This window comes from Gymnoscopelus braueri (assembly GCF_963280865.1).
Source record: "Gymnoscopelus braueri genome assembly, chromosome: 4".
Classification (NCBI taxonomy): domain Eukaryota; kingdom Metazoa; phylum Chordata; class Actinopteri; order Myctophiformes; family Myctophidae; genus Gymnoscopelus; species Gymnoscopelus braueri.
This window is the reverse complement of record NC_137605.1, coordinates 11,800,562-11,827,027: the sequence shown is the minus strand read 5'-3', so window position 1 is coordinate 11,827,027 and position 26,466 is coordinate 11,800,562. Positions and strand designations below refer to the sequence as shown.

Genomic DNA, 26,466 nt, shown 5'->3' with positions numbered 1-26,466 from the left:
ATAAAATGGCCACCGAAAGAGAGAGAGAGAGAGAGAGAGAGAGAGAGAGAGAGAGAGAGAGAGAGAAAGGCAATGCCGCAATTTTTTTTCTCGCATTAGCAAACCTACAGGGTATCAGCTCTGTGCTTCAGAGGAACACTTATCATAGCATGCCTGAGTGGGAAGACAAGATGGAAACGGTGGCTGATGTTTGGACTAAAGTAATAAATGGCCCCATTTAAGTTCGCTTAATGTTGTGAAAATGAGCCGCGTTTTATGAGCTAGTACATTTAAGACTAAATAATGACAAAGTATGAGTGCTAATAAGCACGCATCCTTGTGAAAACACACACACGCACACGCGCGCACACACACACACACACACACACACACACACACAGTGTCTCTGTCGGGTGTAAACCTCATATGTCCAAAACTGTTACTTTTCAGGATTCAAATAAAAAATTTGCAAAAGTAGCAGATCTACAAGCTCGAAACTTGTCCCATGACTGCTGCCTCATAGACATGAAGGGGAAATAGCGACATGGTGTTCACTGGTGTAAAGTAATTAAGTACATTTACTCAAGTACAGTACAATGTTTAGGTATTTTTTACTTTACTGGAGTATTTACAATTTTCAGTACTCTTACTTATCTACTCTTACTCCACTACATCTCAGAGGCAAATATTGTACTTTTACTCCACAACAATTATTTGAATACTTTAGTTACTAGTTACTTTTTAGATTTAGATTTTTATTACTAAACACACATTAACCACTTAAGCTCGATATATATATATTTCGGCCATTTGAAAATAGCAGATCTACAAGCTCACAACGCGTCGCGACGCGTTGTGAGATTGTACAGTAGATCTGCTATTTTAAAAATATTTGTATACGACTTGAAATGGGACATTCTGCATTATGAGTACATTTATTTTTGGTACTTTAAATATATTTTCATACCAATACTTTTGTACTTTTACTGAAGTAAATGTTTAATTCCGGACTTTTACTTGTAACAGAGTACTTCTACATTGCGGTATTGATACTTTTACTTAAGTACAAAAATTAGCACTTTTTCCACCACTGATGGTGTTAGCATACAGTAGCCATCTTCTCGCCACCTCCCTTGCTGTTCAGTCTGCCATGTTGCCCATGCAGGTCAGCCATGCGTTTGCTGTGGTCCAGCCTTCTCTACCATGTCTCCAATCCAACCCCCAACCCAAACATCCTCACTGTCGCGCACAAACCTCGTATCTCCATACAGTAGTTCGCTGCTGTCGGGCAGAAACCTTGTATCTCCATAGTTTCACTTATCTTTTTTATGTATGCCGACTTCGCCGTGCGAAAAAATGTGTGTGTCTGTGGGTTTTAATTAAATATTGAACAAATTAAAAGTATTAACAAGAGCTGTGGATGTGGGGAGCTCCACATTAGCTCTTGAAAAACGGTCCCCCAGACCCTTACAGGCCATCGGCTCTGAACGCAGGTTCTCTCCATCTCCTGAAAAGTAACAGTTTTGGACGTACAACGTTTCCACCCGACTGTGACAACATGCTAGCCTGGAATCCAGCCTGATTCGCGTTCGTCTTTTTCTCACTTCGCTAATCAGTCTGGCCTGGGTCCAATTTGACTCGTATTTCCATTACGTAGGCAAGTCAGGAAGTGACTAGAGTTTTACATTGGATAACATTGGTCCCCCCCCCCCCCACAGATCAATCAGAAGCTGCGGGCTGTTTTCTCCCGTTTCAGCACGGAGATAGGAGGCTTCCCAGACTGTGAAGCGAAGTGAGAGAAAAAAACGCCGAACGTAGCAAGCAGGCTGGATCCCAGGCTAACAACATGCTGCCACGTTGTACAGTAAGATCTGTTAGAACGAGCCCCTTGCACCACCGCCATTCACTAGGATTTAACGTATACTTGTTGTCCAGATTACTGATGCAGTTCAGACACTATAGCACCTCTGACAGTTAACCCTATGCCAGGGTCAGTTAACCCTATGCCAGGGTCAGTTAACCCTATGCCAGGGTCAGTTAACCCTATGCCAGGGTCAGTTAACCCTATGCCAGGGTCATGGCAGTGAATGTGTTAACTCTATGCCAGAGGTCAGTTAACCCTATGCCAGGGTCATGGCAGTGAATGTGTTAATGGGTTAACTCTATGCCAGGGGTCAGTTAACTCTATGCCAGGGGTCAACCCTCCCTCGTACCTCCAGGCCCTGGACCAGCCGGTTGGCCAGTGAGATGGTCTGGTTGGTGCGGGACACCTCCTCCTGACACATGACCTTCTCTGTGGTGGCTCTCTGGAACTGAGATGTGAGGTTCTGTAGGTTCACGTCCAGATCCTGTACAGACATATATACGGAAAGTAAACAATACGTACATACAAACAAACAAACAAACAAGGGCTTAAGACCAACCAAAATTAATCAATGAATCTAAAAGGAGAGAGCCCTAAAACAAACACTTCTACTACTACTTCTACTGAAACACAGAAGCATACAGAGTTTATATTGTTTTTATTTCAACAAATATGTCATTTCTTTTTTCACTGAAAAGGAGTGTTAAAGGGTTTGACCAGGAAGAGTGAAGTAGCATGAAATAATGACCTCCAACTTCTTCTGAACAGCCAGCAGCTTGGCTGTGGCCGTTTCCAGCTCTGTGTTAGCTTGAGATAAAGCTAGTCTCTTGGGAGCCACCTCACAATACACCTGTTTATGAAAAGGAACAATTAGCGTCACATTTGAAATCACAGGCATTATTTAAAAAAAATTATAATGTGATGATGTTATTTTAAAATATTGTCTGTCGGGTGGAAACCGAAACCGAACTGTTCAAAACTGTTACTTTCCAGGATTCAAAAGATGCAAAAGTAGCAGATCTACAAGCTGGAAACGCACTTGTAGATTTGCTACTTTTGCTGATTTTTGTGACACTGTAGTATGATCAAGTAGGGCGTTCATTTACGGAAAAAAAGTGACAAAATAATTCCTACGATTATGCAAAAATAATTATAATTATCTCAAACAATTGTGATCGGGCTATTGTGTTATGATTGTGATCAGGTGATTGTGTTATGATTGTGATCAGGTGATTGTGTTATGATTGTGATCAGGTGATTGTGTTATGATTGTGATCAGGTGATAGGGTGATTGTGGTGATTGCCACAGGCCTAATAGTGCTTGGCAACGTGTCGTCACCACGGGGGGGCGTGGCATAGTAGCTGCAGACATATTGGTGGGAGTCAATGTTAAGTCAAGCTGTTTATGACACTTGTTGACGCCCCCTTCAGGTTTTTTTGCAAGGCACTATACAACACTGTGTTGTCTGACTCAAGACCTAGCAGTAGCAGGGCCGTAGGAAAGGGGGGGGACGGGGGGGACTCGTCCCCCGTGGGCCGCGGAGTGGCCTCGTGTGGGCCGCGAACCGGTATTTGGGCCGCGAGGCCACGGGGAAAAAGAGGAGGAAAAAAAGCCTCAAATGAGGCCGGCACTAGGACCCCGCAGCCGCTGCCTGGAAGGGAGGGCTGCACAGAGCGGCACAATCACATTTATTAAGAGTTATAAAAAGAAATAACCGCAAATAACCACCCAAAACTCGGAAATATCCGCCCAGAATCGCAAAAAAGACTTCGTGGGCCGGTACAAATATGTCCCCCCCAACTGGGAATGGCTTACTACGGCTATGCTATTCTACAATCTCTGAATGCCGTATAGAGTCTGGAACTACACCTCCCGAAATCCGAGAACGGAAGCTGTCATCTGTCATTTCCATTCCAAAAATATATTTTATAATAAAGGAGTAGTTCAGGAGTATTGTTATAAACCAAAATAAGTTGTACTCTTATGTACCAAGATGTAACAATAAAGATCCTCTGATCACTTTCAGAGCTTCCGTCGCTCCAGACTGTATGACGGAAACATTTGAACATTGTGGGAGGAAACAAACCTCGTAGTAGCGGACGATGTTGATGGTCCAGGCACACAGGCCCGCGGCGGCGGTGGACTTGGTCCTGACCAGGTCCGGGTGGAACTCTGGGTTCCTCAGGTAGTGCTGCTTCACCACGCTCAGACAGCTGTCTGGGATGTGCTCCTTGTCGTAGGACACCAGGGCCTGCAGGAAGTCATCCACCTGGACAGGACAGGACACACATCATGCACTGATACTGCACTGAGGCTGGGAGCAAACTGGACATGTTCTGAGGAAATGTCCCCAAATACTAGCCTGGTTCCAGACAAACCTGCCCTTTGCAAAATACCTAATCTGCCCTCGGCAGATTAGGTCTGGCTCCTCTCAATAGAGATTGGATTTCTCTCCCTCCGAAGTTGTGAGGCACCAATCAGTGCCCAGTATGCAAATATGGGGTGGGTTTATCACCAAAGGCATTTTTTTTTTTGCCCCTTGTAAATGGAGGATCCACACAGAGATTCCAGACTAATATCTACACAGTGATATATTAGTCTGGCCATGCCAGGCTACCCAAATACTACAATGCAATAGAAAGAGTCAAATGAATGATATTAAACTATGTTTTTTTTCCTGACTGCAATTACTGTCAAATTGACAAATAATCTGAATAATTAGGCTCAGAAAAGTGCTGCGATTGGCCCGTGGACGTTGATGTCACAGTCCATTAACACATTGAATGCCAATCGCGTAGATCTACGCGAACCTATTTAAAGCCGCAGCGTGCCAGTCGCGTAGATCTACGCGAACCGCCGATTCCCATTGTAATCGCCCCAGGTGCACTTTCCGATTTTTTTTATCCATTTCCGTTTCCGGTTTCCGGTCGGAAACAGAATTATTCGGGTTCCGGTTTTTTCGATCGTATCCGCTTCCTGTCTGGGATCCTGTTTAAAACTCGATTTTCTCGGTTGTTGTTTTTCTCCTCGCTGATCACTGTTTACCGTTGATCGGCTGTATCTTCAAGATGGCGGCACGGATTTGGAAACTATTTTCGCTGGCCGTTTCTCACAGATCCGCTGTGTGTTTAGAACCAAATGAACGCGCACTTTTAACTTATTTAGCGAGGTCTGTGGCGACATGAAAAAAACAAAAAAACAACAATAAAACGCTGGCACTGGTGAGTACATTATGAGATTAAACTCTGGCATGGAATGTGTTAATCCTGCCCGCTCTTAAAAAAAAAAAGTAAAAAATACCCACAAATTCAAGTCTCAAATCGATTTAAAAAAAGTCATTTTGGGGGTGAACTATCCCTTTAAGCTGCTAAAAGGTCAAACAGTAAAACTTGATTTGCTCCAATCATAAGCGAGCTTATTCACAGAGAGGGAGAGCTAGCTATAGGCGGGAGGGTCAGGGTCACGGGGTCAAGGCTGGCACACAGATTAGATGGGCGTTAATCAGGCTGGTGTGTGTGAATGACAGGGTTGACGGGGTTAACCTTGCCCATGAAGGCTCGTGCCGCCTTCCAGCTCCTCTCTTTGGGCACGCGGCCACGCGGAGCCAGCAGCACCATCACCGCCGCCGCCACGTTGATGACCGCCACCGGAGGGTTGGGGAAGGTCTTCAGCTCCGTCAGGTTCACCTGGAGAAGAAAGGATGGGAGGAGGGGATCGGAACAAAAAACGATGACAAAATCATGACCAACGATATTGTCTCTGTCGGGGTGGGAAACCTCTCATATGTCTAGAACTGTTACTTTTCCAGTGGTGTAAAGTAACTAAGTACATTTACTCAAGTACTGTACTTAAGTACAATTTTGAGGTACTTTTACTTTACTGGAGTTTTTCTAATTGTCAGTACTTTTACTTCTACTCCACTACATCTCAGAGGCAAATAGTGTACTTTTACTCCACTACAATTATTTGAACACTTTAGTTACTAGTACTCTGTTACACTCTTTTACTTGTAACAAGAGTACTTCTACATTGCAGTATTGATACTTTTACTTAACACATTGGGTGCCAGAGGTTTATTAAAATATTATACTTTGAGTGCCAGGACTTTTTAAAGATTTTGAACCTTTTTCAAGTAGTCACAAAATATTTTCAGTGATCACCGTCCTCACGGTGATCCCCTCATTACACACATACAGGTCTCGTACAATCGGGGGGAAAAAATTTAAAACATTCGGAAATCCATTCCACAGTTGCAGCCTGTTGAAAATAGTTAAATTAACATTGTAAAAAAAAAAAGTGCACAGGAGCCGAGATACAGGTTTTTGAAGTCATAAGTTAACCAGGAGGTGGATTGGAGTCTAAATCTTGTAGGAGTGATATTTCCTGTTGCTGTGAAGGAAAAAAAAAAAAAGAATTAAAAAAAACCCGTATATATACGGTTTTGGCACTCAACGTTAGTATGCGCAAAACCGTATATATACGGTTTTGGCACCCAATGTGTTAAGTAAAACATTTGAGTACTTTTTCCACCACTGTACTTTTCAAAGATTCAAATAAAAAAAATAGCAAGAGTAGCAGATCTACAAGCTCGAAACGCAATTTTTGCGCTGATTTTGACACTTTTGTGTGACGTTGTAGTAGTATGATCGAGCAGTGTTATGATCGAGCAGTATGATCGAGCAGTGCAATTAGGGAAAAACACAAAAAGTTAAAATGTGGAAATAACAGGTTTCCACCCGACAGCAACGACATACTGCATGTCTTTGTGTCCATGAACCTCCCCTTGAGGTCAGTGTAAAATGATAAGGTCTACAGTCACATTTAAACACATAGTTGTTACTATTGTAGTTATTATCGTTATTGCTGTCCATCATCTCTCTCTCTCTCTCTCTCTCTCTCTCTCTCTCTCTCTCTCTCTCTCTCTCTCTCTCCCCCCTCTCTCTCTCTCTACCCCTCTCTCTCCCTCTCTTTCTCTCTCTCTCTCCTCCCCCCCCCCTCTTGCTCTCTCCCTCAACACAGTGGAGCCAGATGGTGGCCCACCCTATAGAGCCTGGTTCTGCTAGAGGTTTCTTCCCGTATGTATTTATTTTCCTGGACAATGTCGTCAAATATGAATGCTCTGGGGGGGGTAAATGTTGGTCTCTTGAGAAAAACTTGTGATTTGGCACTTGTAACAACATTTCTATGATATGACTAGATTGACTACATGGAATTGTATTCAAAAGACTATGACTAAAAACTACTATCAAAATGTGCACTGCATGGCGCAGGGTTGCCAGATCTACAATTTCCCCGCAATATTTTATTTGAAAATAGCCGATCTACAAGCTCACAACGCGTCGCATCGCGGCGCATTGTGAGCTTGTAGATCTGCTATTTTCAAATAGCTGATGTATATGTTAAAGTGCTCATGTGGCCCATAGTCGCTTCTTTTGGGCTGGTTTTCCTAGACCTGGTTGCTTGTTTCTCTCACAGAATATGGCAACACTGCACTGGCATTGAATGGCCCAGGCAGACAGACAGACAGACAGACAGACAGACAGACAGACAGACAGACAGACAGACAGACAGACAGACAGACAGACAGACCTTGTTGAGGGTGTTCAGTGCTGTGTTGGCTGCCTCCAGGGCTGGCTCTGCCTTGGCCAGGTCAGTCTCACAGTCCCTCTGTTTCACTGTGACCTCTGCCTGGATGGCAGCAACCTGAACCCAAAACACATGACATAAAGGATTTACATCTGTATCATCCATGATATCATAGGACTAAATGACATGCCACGCTTCCATAGAAGACATGCTTGACTTCTATGGAACCCAGATTACTAGGGGTGTGCCGATACACTAATTTCACCAAACGATACGATACGATATTTGGCTCACAACTTCGATACGATTTCGATACGCACTTTTTTTTTATTATGAAAAATATATGGGGGAGAAAAAAGCTAATGCAAACAAATAATTCTGTTTTTGCATTATTCAGATATGCGAACTTGTAGCTTTTCAGCTACAATAGCCGTTTTGAATCCAAATAGGGCAATAGTGACACCTGACCCGAAAAAAAACAACATGTTGTCACCCTTTTCACCTCGGGGCTGTTTGCATGCCTGATTATTATTATTGTTAAAAAAAATATATATATATATATTTTTTTAACTATATATTTTTTTCTCAAAACGATACAATATCGTCACGAAAACGTATCGCGATATATCGCGGGACGATATATCGGCACACCCCTACAGATTACTGAAATCAGTCGTTGCGACTGAGAATTATAATAATGAAATAATAATATTAGTCCAAACTCCTTGGGGTGTTGTTTGTCACTGTATATGTGCACATACGTGAAATGTGTGCTCTGCATTTACCCATCCTATAACTACTAGGAGCAGTGATGTCATTTATCCATCCTATAACTACTAGGAGAAGTGATGTCATTTATCCATCCTATAACTAATAGGAGCAGTGATGTCATTTACCCATCCTATAACTACTAGGAGCAGTGATGTCATTTATCCATCCTATAACTACTAGGAGAAGTGATGTCATTTACCCATCCTATAACTACTAGGAGCAGTGATGTCATTTACCCATCCTATAACTACTAGGAGAAGTGATGTCATTTATCCATCCTATAACTACTAGGAGCAGTGATGTCATTTACCCATCCTATAAGTACTAGGAGCAGTGATGCCATTTATCCATCCTATAACTACTAGGAGCAATGATGTCATTTATCCATCCTATAACTACTAGGAGAAGTGATGTCATTTACCCATCCTATAACTACTAGGAGCAGTGATGTCATTTACCCATCCTATAACTACTAGGAGAAGTGATGTCATTTACCCATCCTATAACTACTAGGAGCAGTGATGTCATTTACTCATCCTACAACTACTAGGAGCAGTGATGTCATTTACCCATCCTATAACTACTAGGAGAAGTGATGTCATTTACCCATCCTATAACTACTAACAGCAGTGATGTCATTTACCCATCCTTAACTACCAGGAGCAGTGATGTCATTTATTTATCCATCCTATCACTACTCGGAGCAGTGATGTCATTTACCAATCCTATAACTTCAAGGAGCAGTGATGTCATTTACCCATCCTATAACTTCAAGGAGCAGTGATGTCATTTACCCATCCTATAACTTCTAGGAGCAGTGATGTCATTTATCCATCCTATAACTACTCGGAGCAGTGATGTCATTTACCAATCCTATAACTTCAAGGAGCAGTGATGTCATTTAACCATCCTATAACTTCTAGGAGCAGTGATGTCATTTAACCATCCTATAACTTCTAGGAGCAGTGAGCAGCCATTCTACGGTGCCCCGGGAGCAATTAAGGGTTAAGAGTCTTGCTCAGGGACACACATCGACACATTGCTGGCCTGGCCCTGGAATCAAACCTTGGACAACCAGGAGCTCTGGCTCCCCATCAGGCGGGCTCACTAACCACTCAGCTATGGCCGCACTTCAGTCCAGAATCATAATAGTAGATCTCACCTTCTGTGCCTCCGCGTCGGCCGCCTCCCTCTTGCGGCTGACCTTCTCCGTCTGCAGGCCCACCTTGGTGATGAGCGCTTCGGTCTTCTGGTTTTTAACCGTCAACTCTGCTTCCTGAGACGCCAGTTTGGCTTTTAGATCTTCTACCTGGAAGAGTTCAAATGGTGGTAAGTCTGTATAACGAATGGTTAATAAGCCATCACTAAATGGATTACTATTACTATTATCTAATGTTTAACCCATTAAGACCGGGGACGCATCTGCGTCTCATTTTAAGATTTCTTTGGGCTATTCAAAAATAGCAGATATACAAGCTCATAGCGCGGCACCGAGTGCCGCGCTACGAGCTTGTAGATCTGCTATTTTTGAAAGATATTGAAAAAATATTTTCCAGATTTTTTCCAAAAAACTGTTGAGATTTAGATTTTTTAAAGAATCGCCTCAGGTTTTAATGGGTTAAATAGCAGATCATGTTGTGATGACTCAACAACCCAAACCATTGCCGAGTAAACAGTTACACTTTACAATGTGATCTCAAGAGTGATAAAAAAAAAAAACCCCACTAAAATGTCAATAAGAACTAGAGTGTGGTAAGGCGCTGAGGTGGTGCAGTGGTAAAGTCACTGCCCACCACCACGGAGGTTGTGGGTTCGAATCCACTGTGGTACATTATCCGGCTTTGTCGGGCGTCTGCGTGCGAACACAATTGGCCCGTGTTCGGGGGAGGGAAGCCGGGCGGGGAGGTTGATATTGGTCATTACACATGCTCCTATGGGCTGGGGCAGCACCTGTCAGCAGGGAGTGTTGGGCGGGAGGAGTAGTCCTCCTGGTGGGGGCTCCTCACTGGCAGGTGAGTCAGTAGGATACAACAGCAGTGACAACACAGCAATGTGTGTGTGTGGAGTAATTAATTGGCATAACGACTAAATTGGGGAGAAAAAGGGGGGGAAAACAATTGGCTACTCTAAAAATAAAACAATAACTAGGGTGTTAGGTGGCCTATAGATAAATCCCAAAGGTACCAGGTTTAATTAGATTAATTAATTAGCCATTACTTAGTTAAGAGATCAAAGTGGTTAATCAGACATATCAATTTAATCAATTATAACAAATCAATTACAATCTTTTCAAATGGATTAGTGGATATATAAAAACAAAATAGAACAAATTATTATAAAAAAAATGCTCCTCGATTGTTCAGTTAATCGAGTAAAAAATAGCAGATTTACAAGCTCATTGCGTGGCACTCGGAGCAACAATATAGAATAATGGCTGATAATAGAATGGTTATTTGCAGCCCTATCAGACGGTAATATGGTACCTGGCGGGCGGTGGTGCGGAGCCTCTCCAGGCCTCTCTCCAGCCGGGCCACGTTGTCGTGGAGCGCGGCGCGCCTCTTCCCCAGCAGCGTCCCGTACTGCCTGATCTGCTGCAGAAAGCTCTTGGGGGTGGTGTAATTGTGCCGCTTCTCATTGCGCCGGTATTTTTCACTCGCCCGGTTGACACTGGTGTGAACGTGGGCCATGAAAAGACTGATGGATTCCTGGACAGTGGGCTGTAAAAAATAAAGCGGGGGGGAAAGGTGGGGGGGGGTCGGGGGAGGTGAGCAGCACGCTTCAGGATTGAGTAGAGTTTAACCCATTAATACCGGGGAAAGCGTCGGTGCATTTTTTAGATGTTAACCGCTTTAACCGTTATCTTATACTTTGGGGCTATTCAAAAATAGCTGATCTACAAGCTCATAGCACGGCTAGCGAGTGCCGCGCTATGAGCTTGTAGATCTGCACATTTTTTGGGAAAAATCGTGAAAATGTTTGCAAATCTTTGAATTTGTATACGTTTTTAACTCAAATCTTTGCTTCTGGGGGATTCTACAAAGTGTCTTCTAAATCAGTTTTTTGAAAAAACGTATGTTGCTATAATCAGTGGTTCTCAAACCTTTTCATGTCAAGGACCCCCAAAATATGTATTTGGCCGCGGACCCCCATCTCAAAATATACTGTTCCAGGCACCCCCCAGAAGCAAAGATTTGAGTTAAAAAATATATATATATTCAAAGATTTGTAAAAAATGTCCAGTTTTTTCAAAAATAGCAGATCTACAAGCTCTTGTATATATATTTTTGAATAGCCAAAGTATAACACATGGATAAAGTGGTTACACAAGAGGCTTTCCCGGTTTGAATGGGTTAACGTCCCCCCCAAGCCGATGTGTGCCTGAAATATTATCTTCATAAATTCTGGATTCATCTACAAGTTTCGCCGCCACACTTGGCTAGCGCCGACTTACTCAATCTGAAATTTAGGTGCAGCTGGCAGGAATGATTAGGCTTTGAAACCACTGTGAAAATAATGCGTTTAGGACCCCCTGACATGCAGCTTGTAAAGCATGCATACTGTTTATATTATCCCTCATGTCCTCCAACTTTTCTTCTCCGCAGTGTATGGAGCCACATGCTGTTACCAGATTCATCATAACGGGTTGCTCAATGACACAGAGCCTCCATAAATCATGCTGTTAGGAATCAATTAACGCAGAAACAAATGAGCAGCCGAATGCAAGGATCAAACCTGATCATAACTCACAAAAAAAGCCATTGTTAATGATCAAGGATTCAGCGGGAAAAATCATTATTAATTAAGACCTGACATAATGCTTTTTGACAAAGCGTGTTGTGTACAGTTGAGACGCAGAGCAAAAGTTCCCATTGATCTGCTACCTATACGTGTATCAGCTATTTGTGGGTTGTGGCGTTTCCAACTTAAAACAAATGACCGTTTCATCTCCTCGTTTCCCTGCCTCTTTAACAAGATAAACAATCAGAGATTGTTTGGACCATATCGATGGCTTTGGAGGTAGACTTCCTCGCAAACTGTGATCATATGTTTTAACTTGTTATGAAGGATATACATTTCCCCCCCAGCAATGTACTGTGTGATGCATTGACAACAGTTGAAAGTACAGTCCATATATTCTACCACCAGTCTACAAAACTTCTCTGCCTGTTACTGAAACTACAGTACTACTACTGAATACAAGAACGCTCGCCCCCAAAACACACTCGCCTCTGGTCATATCCGGAGACCTCGGAACGGTCGCCACCAGGTATTCCTAAACGTACCCTCAGTAAAACTATGTCTAAACCTAACCTTATTCCTAACCTTAACCTCAGTAAAATATGCCTAAACCTAACCTTATTCCTAACCTCAACTTCAGTAAAACTATGCCTAAACCAAACCTTATTTCTAACCCTAACCTCAGTAAAACTATGCCTAAACCTAACCTTATTCCTAAACGTAACCTCAGTAAAACTAACCGTAACCTAACCTTTTTCCTAAACGTAACCTCAGTAAAACTATGCCTAAACCTAACCTTATTCCTAAACGTAACCTCAGTAAAACTATGCCTAAACTTAACCTTATTCCTAACCTCAACCTCAGTAAAACTATCCCTAAACTTAACCTTATTCCTAACCTCAACCTCAGTAAAACTATGCCTAAACCTAACCTTATTCCTAAACTTAACCTCAGTAAAACTATGCCTAAACTTAACCTTATTCCTAACCTCAACCTCAGTAAAACTATCCCTAAACTTAACCTTATTCCTAACCTCAACCTCAGTAAAACTATGCCTAAACCTAACCTTATTCCTAAACTTAACCTCAGTAAAACTATGCCTAAACTTAACCTTATTCCTAACCTCAACCTCAGTAAAACTATCCCTAAACTTAACCTTATTCCTAACCTCAACCTCAGTAAAACTATGCCTAAACCTAACCTTATTCCTAAACTTAACCTCAGTAAAACTATGCCTAAACTTAACCTTATTCCTAACCTCAACCTCAGTAAAACGAATACAAGAATTGCTGGGGGCGAGTGGTCCGCGGGGAAAAAATGGGGTCAAGTGTGTTTTGGGGTGTGCGTTCCGGTTACCCTATTACTACTACTGAAACCATACTACAATGTCTATCACCACTATTACTACTTTTATATCTACACCTGTTAACACATGGTGTCCGGACCGTTTTTGAGATGTTATTGTTCCAGGCGTTAGACGGGACCATCGACCATCGCACACACATCCATTGTTTACATCTGCGTCATCGTCGTGGCCGCTACAGCGCTAAACATATCAGCGTAAACGGTAAAGAATGCCAGCACTAGATGTAACCTGTTTCAATAAAACTGGCACTTAATGTGTTAATAGCTCTTTCACCATACTGATTCTCAGGTAGTCTAAGTCCTGAGGGCCTGTAGGTAGTATATACCTGCATGGTTTCTGGTACCCTTTTCATAAAATCCTGCATGCATTACCACCTGCTTACCCTTTTATTATGTATTATAATTTTTTTACTCCTAACTGTGTCTCTTTTTCTGCATCTGTCCTGTGTTTCAGAACTGCGTTGCTGCCATGGATGCTGGATTTTCCCAGCAGGATCAGTAAATCAAGGAAGTAAAGACTTAAGTAAGTAAGTAAGGAAGGAAGTAAGGAAGTAAGGAAGTAAGGAAGGAGGTAAGGTCTGTCTGTCTGTCTGTCTGTGTCTGTCTGTCTGTCTGTCTGTCTGTCTGTCTGTCTACTGCTGAAAGTACAGCACTACTTTTATGACTATTAATACAGCAATAAAATGCATACATACATACAGTATATCGTCACATTATTACATATACACCACACACACACACACACCCCTAGCTTGCACACATTGGCACGGTGTTACGTGACGGCACTTTTTTTTCTCCGGGCAGCGACAGCTGTGCCTCCGGAGAGGGTCGTTATGCAGCTTATTAATCACTCAGCCGCTCATTAACATAAATGATGGTGCGTTGTGATCGTTCCGCCGCGGCGAGGGAAAACAATGATACGCCCGCAGCGCCGCAGCGTCCCCGGCCATGTGATCAGTGATCTGTCAGCACCACACACACACACACACACACACACACATACATACACTACACGCACACACACACACACTAAGAGCTAACGATGAGAGATCTGTGCACAGGACAACACACAGCTGCACCGCTCCAATTAGTAGATGTTCATTAAAACAGTCTAACTGAGTCTTCCTCTGGACAAGGATCATTATGGAAGAACACACAGGGTTACATGGAGCCAAATATCTGTCTGTACATGAGTCCCCAAGCAGCTAATATTACATGGTTGGTACACCTGGATCATAAAACATCAAGTCACACTTAGCCTCATGCACTGAACATTATACTGTCTGTCTGCCTTCTGTCTGTCTGTCTGTCTGTCTGTCTTTCTGTCAAGGCCAATTAACCCATTAAGACCTGAGGCGATTCTTAAAAACGTTTTCTAAATCCTAACAGATTTTTGAAAAAAAAATCAAAAAAATATTTTTTCACGATTTTTCAAAAATAGCAGATCTACAAGCTCATAGCGCGGCACTCGGTGCCGCGCTATGAGCTTGTATATCTGCTATTTTTGAATAGCCAAAGAAATCTAAAGTGACACAGATGCGTTCCAGGTATTAATGGGTTAAGTGTCGACCGACAAAGCGACGAAACAAATGCCTACGATATTGCGTTCCTCTGGATAAATGAAAGGCCTTCATACAATGTTGCATCTTATGATTGGTTGGGAAGATGCACGAGACGACATCCACTGTCTGTCTGTCTGTTTGTCCATCCATCGCCAATCCAGAATGGATCCAGGCAGATAAAGACAGGTAGCGTGTGTCTCACCTCTATGCCTGGTATCTCCTGGATGAAGGTGTGGCTGACAGACAGACAGGTATGTCTCACCTCTAGGCCTGGTATCTCCTGTATGAAGGTGTGGCTGACAGACAGACAGGTATGTCTCACCTCTAGGCCTGGTATCTCCTGGATGAAGGTGTGGCTGACAGACAGACAGGTACAGTATGTCTCACCTCTATGCCTGGTATGTCCTGGATGAAGGTGTGGCTGACAGACTGAAGGGCCTCAGGGCTCCAGGGGTGGAACCAGTCGATGGCGGTGCAGTGGACCAGGGCCGGGAAGCGCCGGGCCCTGAGGCTGAGAGCGCCCCCTACAGGAGACAAACACAACACCACCTGCACACAGACACAGACAAGAGACAGAGACACAGAGAGAGAGGCTTGGATTAGAGCAAAAATGTAATCTCCAAAAATTGTATTAGGCCAAGTCCTAACACCGGTATGCAATTTGTGACACAGCGTACGTACGCTGTGTCAAGCTTGTAGATCGCCTATATTTGGTGCATGACATGCTTCCATAGAAGACATGCCGACTTCTATAGAATCCAAATGACTAGGCATGTAACGATTTATCGTAAATCGATTAAAACTGGTGACGATTTGAATCGATTTAATAAAAAATGTATCGCGATGCAAAAAATAGCCACAAAAAAAGTTTGATCTAACCCTGAGTTCTGGAAATTATACTTAGGAGATGTCTCTAAAATAGCAAAAGTAGCAGATCTACAAGCTCACAATGCGTTTTTTTTTTAATGATCCAAGTTCAGGTTCTGGTTATAATCAAAATGTAAGCAAACGAACCCTCACAGAACCTCACGGATTCTGGTAAGTTTCATTTTATGGAAGGTTCAAGGTTAATCCTTCATAGTCAAAAAGAGCCAAGAGAGAATCTATCAGTCCTATCAGGACAACTCACGAATGGATACAGACAATTCATGAAGAATAAGATATTTTTATTGAATATAAAATGAGCAATATATTATTACGGTTTGGCAATAAATTGGATCTGCTTTTGATAAAGTGCATCTCCCAACCATAGGAACTCTGAATCCCCCGTATATAAACAAGCAATTTTAGCAGCAGCTGACAGCAGCAGCAAATGCAAGCAGGGATGAGAAGAGCAAAACTTCCAGCTTAAATAAGAGCGGTCTGAGAATGAAATGAGTGTGATTGGATGAGTGGATGTGAACGTGGAGCTGATGCGGCCCAACAACTGCACTGAGTTCCCTGCAGTGTTGATTTTGACAGCGAATTTTGATTTAGTTTTAGTCATAGTCTTTTGAATACAATTCCATTTAGTTTTTGTCATATTTTAGTCATCTGAAATGTTTTAGTTATAGTTTAAGTCGACTAAATATCATAAGATTTTAGTCGACTAAATCTACAGTTGATTTAGTTGACTAAAATGTATTTTGACGGTGCCTTGATGGCATCGTAATGGCTGATTTTACACTTGGTTGCATGCTGAAAATAGCAGAACTACAAGCTCACAACGCGTTGCGCTGCGACGCGTTGTGAGCTTGTAGATCGGCTATTTTCAAAGCGCAACACCCGAGCGCAACCAAACATAAAATGACTTGTCTTTTAGTTCTACTGGATCTCTTCTCCACTCGTCTCTCCCTAACATTTTAGTCTAGTTTTTATTTGTTGACGAAATTGTCGATATATTTAGTCTTAGTTTTAGTCATCGTAGCTTAGTTTTTATTTAGTTTATATTTCGTTTTCGTCAGTGAAAAAAGGTAGTCGACGAACATTTTTCGTCATAGATTTAGTTGACAAACTAGTGTAAACTTAGTGTAAAAAAAAAAAAGGTTACTAGAGCGCCAATCATGCAACCATGTATAATAAGACTGCATGCTCTCGACTATAGATGGGTTTCCTGTTTGTAAACATGAGAGGATATGCGCGCGCAGTGGAGGGGTGAGCCTATAGAGGGCGCTATTACCCGCAGCAGCTCTGGTCAAATCTACATTCATAAAAGAAATGGTCTTCACCAGGTTTAATGAAAGTAGATTAAATTATGCAGTTTGTAATATCTTGTTTACTCAATAAAAAGTATTTGTCGGAAGTTGGATATGTTTGTCTTTTATTTGTATACAATAGCAGCATTATGCCTATTATGCCTATAATAGCAGCATTATGCCTATCTAACTCCCGAACACAACAACAGAGTGAAGGGCACTTCCGGGTTCGTTCTACCCCGGGCATGCGCAGATTGCGCATTCTGCTCTGTGATGACGTCGCGCGGAAACCTATGTATTAAAAGATATTTTGTTTGTGTGCTTGTAACCGTGTTTTGTAATTATCTCTGTAATTGTTTATGGCATTGGCTGGGTTCCAGGGGGTCCCCAGCAATAATTTTAACCACCTTAACCATATTTTATATATTGGCGAATAAAAAATAGCAGATACAAGCTTTGTACATCTGCTATTTTAGTTTAAGTTTTTTTTTAAAAGCTTGAATCTTTTTAAGCCAAATCTTCTCTTCTCGGGGGTCCCTAGCACAAAACCTTTTCAGATGGGGGTCCGCGACCAAATACATATCAATTTGGAGGTCCTTGGCTTGGTTTACGGTGTTGATCGTAATGATGTACAACTGTATGGTCGGTTTTCTATGTCATTAGTTTGTTGTGTTGGGGACAGAGGATGAAAATCTGCATCTCTTGCTGAATCCCATGTATTTACAGAGCATGTATTGTTCATTAATACATGTTGTCCAAATAAATGAGTATTACTGAAATGAATCAATGAGGCATGGAGACCCCCCGCCCCCCCACACACACACACACACACACACACACACACACACACACACCAACACACACACACACACACACACACACCAACACACACAGCACAGGCTTCTGGGATAGCAATGCCAGGCGGCTGGCAGCATGCACATACACACGGCACGCACACACGCATGCTCGCGTGCGCGCCATGTGCACATGGCGTTGTTGTACACTTACAGACACACACACGAAACAAATACCGTGCACATGGGCAAACACAAACAGACAGAATGATGTGCCCACAAACGTGAGAGGATGTGCAGCCAAGTGCACACAAGCAAAACCCCCAAAACACAGCAAAGAGACACAAGTGTCATGGCATGATGCATGCGTCCAATGGGGAGACCCGTCCTCCAGTGAGAGAGAGACACAGAGAGAGAGAGGGTGAGAGAGAGAGAGAGAGAGAGAGAGCAGGCACAGGAGTCTGCCAGGTCGTGTCTCTCTCTCTCTCTCATGCGGTTGGCAGTCTCTCAGACAGAGCCAGTCCCAGTTGGCTGTAGCAGACGGTGGCGCTCCCAGGCGGCCCTGGCGGCTCAGCGATGTGCTGGACGGCGTACAGTGACAGTACGTGTGCACTGAGACAAGAATTTCCTTCCTTTTGCTCCCCCCCCCCCCTCCCCCCGCCTCTCCCCATGCCTCCCCATGCCAGTCTGTCTGGATCCCCTTATGCCCGGCTTGCCAAAGATGTTTTGTTCAATAATGTTACACATCAGTTGTTGCGTCTCTTGTTTTGAATGCTTTTTTAGGGCCCGGGATTCTCAACATATCTCATTTCATAAGGACCCTTGCCCTAATATGGGCATGTGGTATAAGCTTAATTGTTGAAGTTGTGACGCTCGCCTTTCCCTTGACACTGCATCCTAGGCCCAGTGTTGCCAGGTTGTGCCCAAAAGAAGCAACTTTTTCTTTCACATAAGCACTTTTAACCTATATGCGTGAAAAAAGCATATCTACAAGCTCACTGCTTGAAGATCTGCTATTTTTTAAGAACAATTAACACATTGAATGCCAGTCGCGTAGATCTACGCGAACCTATTTAAAGCCGCAGCGTGCCAGTCGCGTAGATCTACGCGAACCGCCGATTCCCATTGATTTTGCCCCAGGTGCACTTTCCGATTTTTTTTGATCCATTTCCGTTTCCGGTTTCCGGTCGGAAACGGAATTATTCGGGTTCCGGTTTTTTCGATCGTATCCGCTTCCTGTCTGGGATCCTGTTTAAAACTCGATTTTCTCGGTTGTTGTTTTTCTCCTCGCTGATCACTGTTTACCGTTGATCGGCTGTATCTTCAAGATGGCGGCTCGCATTTGGAAACTGTTTTCGCTGGCCGTTTCTCACAGATCCGCTGTGTGTTTAGAACCAAATGAACGCGCACTTTTAACTTATTTAGCGAGGTCTGTGGCGACATGAAAAAAACAAAAAAACAACAATAAAACGCTGGCACTGGTGAGTACATTATGAGATTAAACTCTGGCATGGAATGTGTTAAGGGGGGTGGGGGGGGGGGGGGTCACAGATATGAGGGCAGCCACTCTACTCATTCAGCTATTATGGCCGCCCAGTGTGCAACTCTCTTCCCTTCATTTAGGTAGATATAGCTGTATCTACAGTATAGCATCAGATAACCATCAACACACTGTGAAACTCTCACACATGGAGGGAGCAGGATGGTGAAATATGGACTCAAATAAAACCAACGGAGACCTTGAGCTGCAGTCGGACCCGGTCCATGAAGAACCTCCAGCAGTTCTCCCTGGTGTCCAGCAGGCCCAGGGCCTTCACCTCCACCCTCACACCGGACACCACCGCTTCCATCTCCTCCTCGCTGAAAAGCTCCGGGATTTCACCTGGATATGGAGGGAGAGGATTCAGTTAATAATGTCACAGAGATTCAGAATCACAATCCATTTTATTGTCAAAGAAATCTATGAACATACAGTACAGCCAAAATGATTCCATTCAGCAGATCAATAGACACAAAAACATCTACCTTGCACTATATTTGGTCCACTCCTTTTTCCCTCAAATCTCTTTGCCGAACATAGGGTTCATGTGGCATAGCGCGGCCCCATGAGCTTGTAGATCTGCTATTTTTGAACATTTTTTAAAATGTGTGCAAATCTTTGAATATATATTTTTTTATAGCAAACATTTGTAAAAATATTTTGTTCCCGAGACCTCCAGAAGCAAAGATCTGAGTTAAAAATGTTGTTTAAAAAAACATGTATTCAAAGATTTGCACAGAGATCTTTCTAAAAATAGCAGATAAAGCTCATAGTGCGGCACTCTGTGCCACGCTATGAGCTTGTATATCTGCTATTTTTGAATAGCCAAAGTATAAAATAATGGTTATAGCTAAAATGACACAGATAATAATCACTCCAATGTCCAAAGTTAAAATGAAATTCTCATTTCTGTGTGACAGTGTATAATTATTAACCCATTAAGACCTGGAACGCATCTGTGTCACTTTAGATTTCTTTGGCTATTCAAAAATAGCAGATATACAAGCTCGTAGCGCGGCACCGAGTGCCGCGCTACGAGCTTGTAGATCTGCTATTTTTGAAAAAAAATGTTAGATGTAGATTTTTTTAAGAATCGCCTCAGGTCTTAATGGGTTAAGTCATGCTGGTTAGCTCAACCCCACAACATATACAACACTGTGATGCACCGGGCTCTGGTCCAGCTGGAGAGTCCTGTGTGGTGGCGTTTCACCTCCCTCTCCTCCTCCATCACGTCTAATGAAGCACCAAATGTCCTCCTAAATAATGGTGTTTTGTTTGTGCTCTGACCTGAGGTGAGCAGGTCGTTGATGGGCACCAGGAAGCGCTCGTCCGGTATGTGGGCGTCGGTCAGGAGCAGCGCCACACGCTGGTTCTTCACACCGGCCTTCAGGTACAAGCCTGCCAGATCCCCCTGTACCATGCACACGCGTGCACGCACACGCACACACACACACACACACACACACACACACACACACACACACACACACACGTCCGTATTACAATATTTGTGAGGACATCAATGTTTAGGACGCCGGTTTTATGAATGGAATTACGAATGCCAGTTTTACAATATCTTTGCTTCATTTTTCACCGTCGGCCTATAAAGCCGAAACTGGCCGACGTAAAAGCTCACGCATAATCTGCTATTTTTGGTGTGCAACACCGGTGGGCAACTAGGTATAAATCAGGCATAACTCCTAACCCCTAAACCTAACCTCTAAATGCCTAATCCTAACCTTAACTCCTAAACCTAACCTCTAAATGCCTAATCCTAACCTTAACTCCTAAACCTAACCTCTAAATGCCTAATCCTAACCTTAACCCCTAAACCTAACCTGTAAATGGAATTAATAGGACCACAATGGAAACAAGTCCCCAGGACTTTTTTGTGTTATCCTTTTAACCTAAATGTCTTTCTGTACTCTGTGCGGTTTACATTTCTGACTAATGACGTATCCAATCAATCAATGCCTAATGTTAACCTGAATCTTATCCTAATTGTAAGGCTAAAGGTTACACAGGCACATCAGGAGAGTGACACATAAACCATACGAAAGTGCTTCTGCAAATATTTCACATCAAACTATTAATTTGCTGATGCCTCATTCAATTCATACAGTTGGATGATTTTATTTGCAGTGATAAATCAACCTTGTATCTGAAAATAAACAACGTGGCTTTGTTCTGTGTGGATGTGATCATGTGTCTAAATGCTTCCTGGATGGATATGTTCCTGGTTGTGAGAACCAGGAAATCTCTCCTCATGATTCTCAAATTCTACTATACTTTTGGGGACATTTGGCCCACAAGTACACACACACACACACACACACACACACACACACACACACACACACACACACACACACACACACACACACACACACACACACACACACACACACACACACACACACACACACACACACACACACACACACACACACACACACACACACACACACACACACACACACACACACACACACACACACACACACACACACTTTTGCCAGTAGTGGATGCCAGTAGTCAGTGGGGTATAACAACATAGCGAGATCTACCTAAACAACACCTCACACACAACATGCACTGTTTATATTCAACACAAGGCCAATGAGGATTCTCCTTTTAACTGTTTATTTCCAACACAAGGCCAATGAGAATTCTCCTTTTAACTGTTTATTTTCAACACAAGGCCAATGAGGATTCCTCTTTTAACCAGGTTGACAGTAATCAATGGATATACCGCAAACTCCACGATAACACTTTGATCTTTAAAAGGCTGATTAAATGGACAATCATTTTAGCTTCATCGATAAGGTATTGAAATATTTCCCAGAGCTCTTTAATAGCATCGGACAATCCTTCCTTGGTGTGTCAGTGAGGAGACCAGAACCAGATCAATACGCTGGACGCAGCGAGAAGGAGATATTGATCCTGAGGATGTTTCTTTTCTTCCGTGTGTGTGTGTGTGTGTGTGTGTGTGTGTGTGTGTGTGTGTGTGTGTGTGTGTGTGTGTGTGTGGCCGTGCGTGAGTGTGTGAGAAAGAAAACAGTGATGTCTGTAAATGAATCGCAGCCATTTTGCATCATTTCTTTCTCACAGGACCAGGGTGTGAGTAGAGCATGTTGCAACTTTTTCATTCCAGAGATCCAGACTTAAAATGTGTGTATGGTAGTTTAATATGGGGCTAAACTATATTCCCAGAAGTCTATATTTGGTGGAGACCTAATTCCCAACCTTTACCTTCCGGTCATTAATGCTGTAGGCCTTGCTTAGAGTGATCTGGAACACTCCCATAGCTTACCTTCAGGTCATTGATGCTGTAGGCCTTGCATAGAGTGATCTGGAACACTCCCATAGCGTACCTTCAGGTCATTAATGCTGTAGGCCTTGCATAGAGTGATCTGGAACACTCCCATAGCGTACCTTCAGGTCATTAATGCTGTTGTAGGCCTTGCATAGAGTGATCAGGAACACTCCCATAGCGTACCTTCAGGTCATTAATGCTGTTGTAGGCCTTGCATAGAGTGATCAGGAACACTCCCATAGCTTACCTTCAGGTCATTAATGCTGTAGGCCTTGCTCAGTGTGATCTGGAACACCTCCGTAGAGGACAGGTGAGCAGCCAGACGGGTCAGGCTCTGCTTGCCGCTGCCTCCCACCCCGACCAACAGGCCGTGACCCCGAGGACACTCCAGGATACGACTGATCCTACACCTGGTGACAAGAATTACACACCATGTCATCATTATCTAACATTATTAAAGCAGTAAGCCACAGGAGGCCGCCGTTTAGCGCTGAGTTTAGAGCAGCTATGGGCGTAATGAGAAATATTCTCTTTTCAGATTGGGGTCTGCGGGCAAATGCATCTCAATGAGGAGGTGCTTGAAGTTTGTGAACCTCTGCTAACGTTTATGATTTAGATTGAGATTCTGAGAGTTAAATGAGATGAACTCTACTCACACATGCTCCATAGCATCTTCAAACAGCACCAGGTTCCCTGAACACTACTCACACACAGTGGTGGAAAAATAACCCAAATGTTTTACTTAAGTAAAAGTATCAACACTGCAATGTAGAAGTACTCTGTTACAAGTAAAAGTCCGGAATTCAAGATTTACTTGAGTAAAAGTACTAAAGTATTGGTATCAAAATGTACTTAAGGTACCAAAAGTAAAAGTAATAAAATGTTTGAAAATAGCAGATCTACAAGCTCACAACGTGTCGCGATGCGACGCGTTGTGAGCTTGTAGATCTGCTATTTTCAAATAGCCTCGGTATAAAATAGGGCTAAAGTGGTTGATGTATGTTTTATAATGTAATAATTTATACCTGTAAAGTAACTAAAGTTTTTTTTGTCGTGGAGTAAAAGTACAATATTTGCCTCTGAGATGTAGTGGAGTAGAAGTAAAAGTATAGACAATGGGGAAATACTCCAGTAAATTTAAGTAAAAGTACCTCAAAATTGTACTTAAGTACAGTACTTGAGTACACGTATTAGTTACTTCACACCACTACTCACACATGCTCCATAGCATCTTCAAACAGCACCAGGTTCATGGCAGCGTTGAGCTCGTTGTAGCTCTCCAGAGCGTCGGTGAGGAGGCTCCGCAGCATGGCCCAGTCTCTGAGCGGGGTGTACAGGCTCTCCTCCTCCCCGACCCCCTGCTGGGTGAAGTGGCAGTACAGAAGAGGCTGTCTGACCAAGTCCACATCCTCCACTCCCTGTGAAGACAAGAGCACGTCACGTTTGTTTTTAATGCAAAAAGGAAAACAGTGACTGTTTACTCTAACCCATCTGGTTCCATAATGCATTGGTTCTCAAAGTGGGGTCCGGGGACCCCCAGGGGTACTTGAGGGGGTTCCAGGGGGTCCCCAACTAAATGATGAATAGGAACCAAATGGACCCTTATGTGTCTGTAACTCTGAGAGTGTACAAATGGTACCAAATGGACCCGTAAGGGTCCATTTGGTACCATTTGTACACTCTCAGAGTTAAATTAACATTGATTTTACTATATAAATTGGGGTCCCAGATATATAAATGCCATTAAATGGGGGTCCGTAGCCCTAATGCATGTCAAACTGGGGGTCCTTGAAATTAAAATGGTTGAGAATCACTACTAGAGCCATACAAATCTTCTCTTATGGGGGTCCCTGGCATATCTTTTCAAATGGGGGTCGGCGGGCTAAAAAGTGTCAATTTGGGGGTCCTTGACATGAAAAAGTTTGAGAACCACTGCCCTAATGCATATCGTTGGGCAGAAACCTCTTATCTCCATATTCTAACCTTTTGTGTTTTTCGTAAATTAACACCCTACTTAATACTACAGCATCACACAAAAACATCAAAAGTAGCAGATCTACAAGCTCGAAATGCGTCGCTGCGCGCCTTCAGCGATTGTAGATCTGCTATTTTTGCTGTTCTTTTATTTGAGTCCTGAAAAGTGTCCATTTTGGACATAATGAGGTTTCCACCCGACAGAGACGGTATCAACGATATTATAATAGAGGGCAGCGATTTGCCACCAGCATAAACGCTTTATTCTGTCTTTGTCTAGTTGAATCTGCTTATCAGTTGAGAAAATCTAAGTGTTAGTTATTTTATGTTGAGTCAAATTTATATTCAAAGTTACTTTGAATGTATTCAAAGTAGAAATAAGGCTCAAGGCAGAGACATTTCATTGGTTCAGATCAGTCAGTGAGAACGTCAGCACAGCGCAGCAACAGTGTTGATTTCGACATAGCCATAGTCCTTTGAATACAATTCTGTTTAGTTTTAGTCATATTTTAGTCACCTGAAATGTTTTACATTTAGTCGACTAAATATCATAAGGTTTTAGTCGACTAAATCTACAGTTGATTTAGTCGACTAAAACGTATTGTTGGCGGGCCGTGATGGCATCGAAATGATGTTCACTTGGCTGCAAGCCGAAAATAGCCGATCTACAAGCACACAACGTGTTGCACTGCTCACCGCTGTGAGCTTGTAGATCAACTATTTTTGGTCTGTCACACCAGCAGGCGCCCATGATGACTTGTCTTAGTTCTACTGGATCTCTTCTCCACTAGTCCCTCCCTAACATATAGTAGTTTTTATTTGTTGACCAAATTGTCAGTATATTTAGTCATAGTTTTAGTCATCATAACTTAGTTTTTATTTCGTCTTTATTTAGTTTTCGTCAGTGAAAAAAGGTTGTCGACAGATATTTTTCGTCAGGGTTTTAGTCGACGAAATCAACGCGGCGCAGCACCTCGAAGCATTCGTGCACGGTGTCCATCTGGAGCCTGTGGAACATCTGGAGGTCTCTGCTGTCCACCAGTCTGTCTGAGTAGACCCGTCTGGTCTCATGACACCACAGCAGCACCAAGTCCATGCTGGTCCTCACAACCTCCGGCCTGGAGAACAGGAGGCCCTGCATGGACAACAAGGAGAGAGAGAGAGGAAAACAACTCAGTTCAGTGGAGAGGGTCAAACTGTTTCATCGTCTGTAATGTAGGTTGTATATGAATCAATTATTATATCGTCTGTCGGGTCGGGTGGAAACCTTGTATGTCCAAAACTGTTACTTTGCAGGATTCAAATTCAAAAATAGCAAAAGTAACAGATCTACAAGCTCGAAGCGCGTCGCGACTTTTGATGCTTTAGTGCAGTGGTTCTCAACCAGTGGTCCGGTGACCACCAGTGGTCCTTGAGGGGGTTTCAGGTGGTCCCCAGCTAAATGATGGAGAGTTGGAAACCAAATGGACCCTTATAAATCTTTAACTCTTGAGAGCGTAAAATGAAACTGACCCTTATTAGATGTTTAACTCTTGAGAGCGTAAAATGAAACCACATGGGCCCTTACGGGTCCATTTGGTTTAATTTTACACTCTCAAGAGTTTAATCGTTAAACATCTGCATTACTTAAGTTAAAAGAAGTCTACACAATTAGAGAATGTAGAATAATTGTTATTTTGATCAACGTTTTGCCTGTTATCTCTCCTATGGTACAGTACCAACATCAATAGAGCAAGGATGGAATTGTGGACAAAATCGCATCCAACGATTACAAAATATTCTAAGTTTTTAATCCGTTACGT

The 26,466-nt window shown here is 42.8% G+C and overlaps 1 protein-coding gene across 1 annotated transcript in view; it reads right to left on the bottom strand.

Annotated features, from left to right (window-relative positions):
- The window catches only part of LOC308083427 (dynein axonemal heavy chain 11), a gene marked incomplete at both ends in the record, with an annotated part of 121,990 nt that overhangs the window by 44,261 nt on the left and 51,263 nt on the right, over positions 1-26,466 (bottom strand). Inside the window, 13 exons of the mRNA XM_080425742.1 lie at positions 2,193-2,327; positions 2,592-2,693; positions 3,931-4,113; positions 5,387-5,530; positions 7,434-7,547; positions 9,364-9,510; positions 10,685-10,918; positions 15,254-15,415; positions 19,574-19,716; positions 20,662-20,785; positions 22,938-23,100; positions 23,906-24,108; positions 25,638-25,799. Of these exons, the coding sequence (XP_080281868.1) occupies positions 2,193-2,327; positions 2,592-2,693; positions 3,931-4,113; positions 5,387-5,530; positions 7,434-7,547; positions 9,364-9,510; positions 10,685-10,918; positions 15,254-15,415; positions 19,574-19,716; positions 20,662-20,785; positions 22,938-23,100; positions 23,906-24,108; positions 25,638-25,799 (2,016 nt within the window). The remainder of the gene's footprint in view (positions 1-2,192; positions 2,328-2,591; positions 2,694-3,930; positions 4,114-5,386; positions 5,531-7,433; positions 7,548-9,363; positions 9,511-10,684; positions 10,919-15,253; positions 15,416-19,573; positions 19,717-20,661; positions 20,786-22,937; positions 23,101-23,905; positions 24,109-25,637; positions 25,800-26,466) is intronic.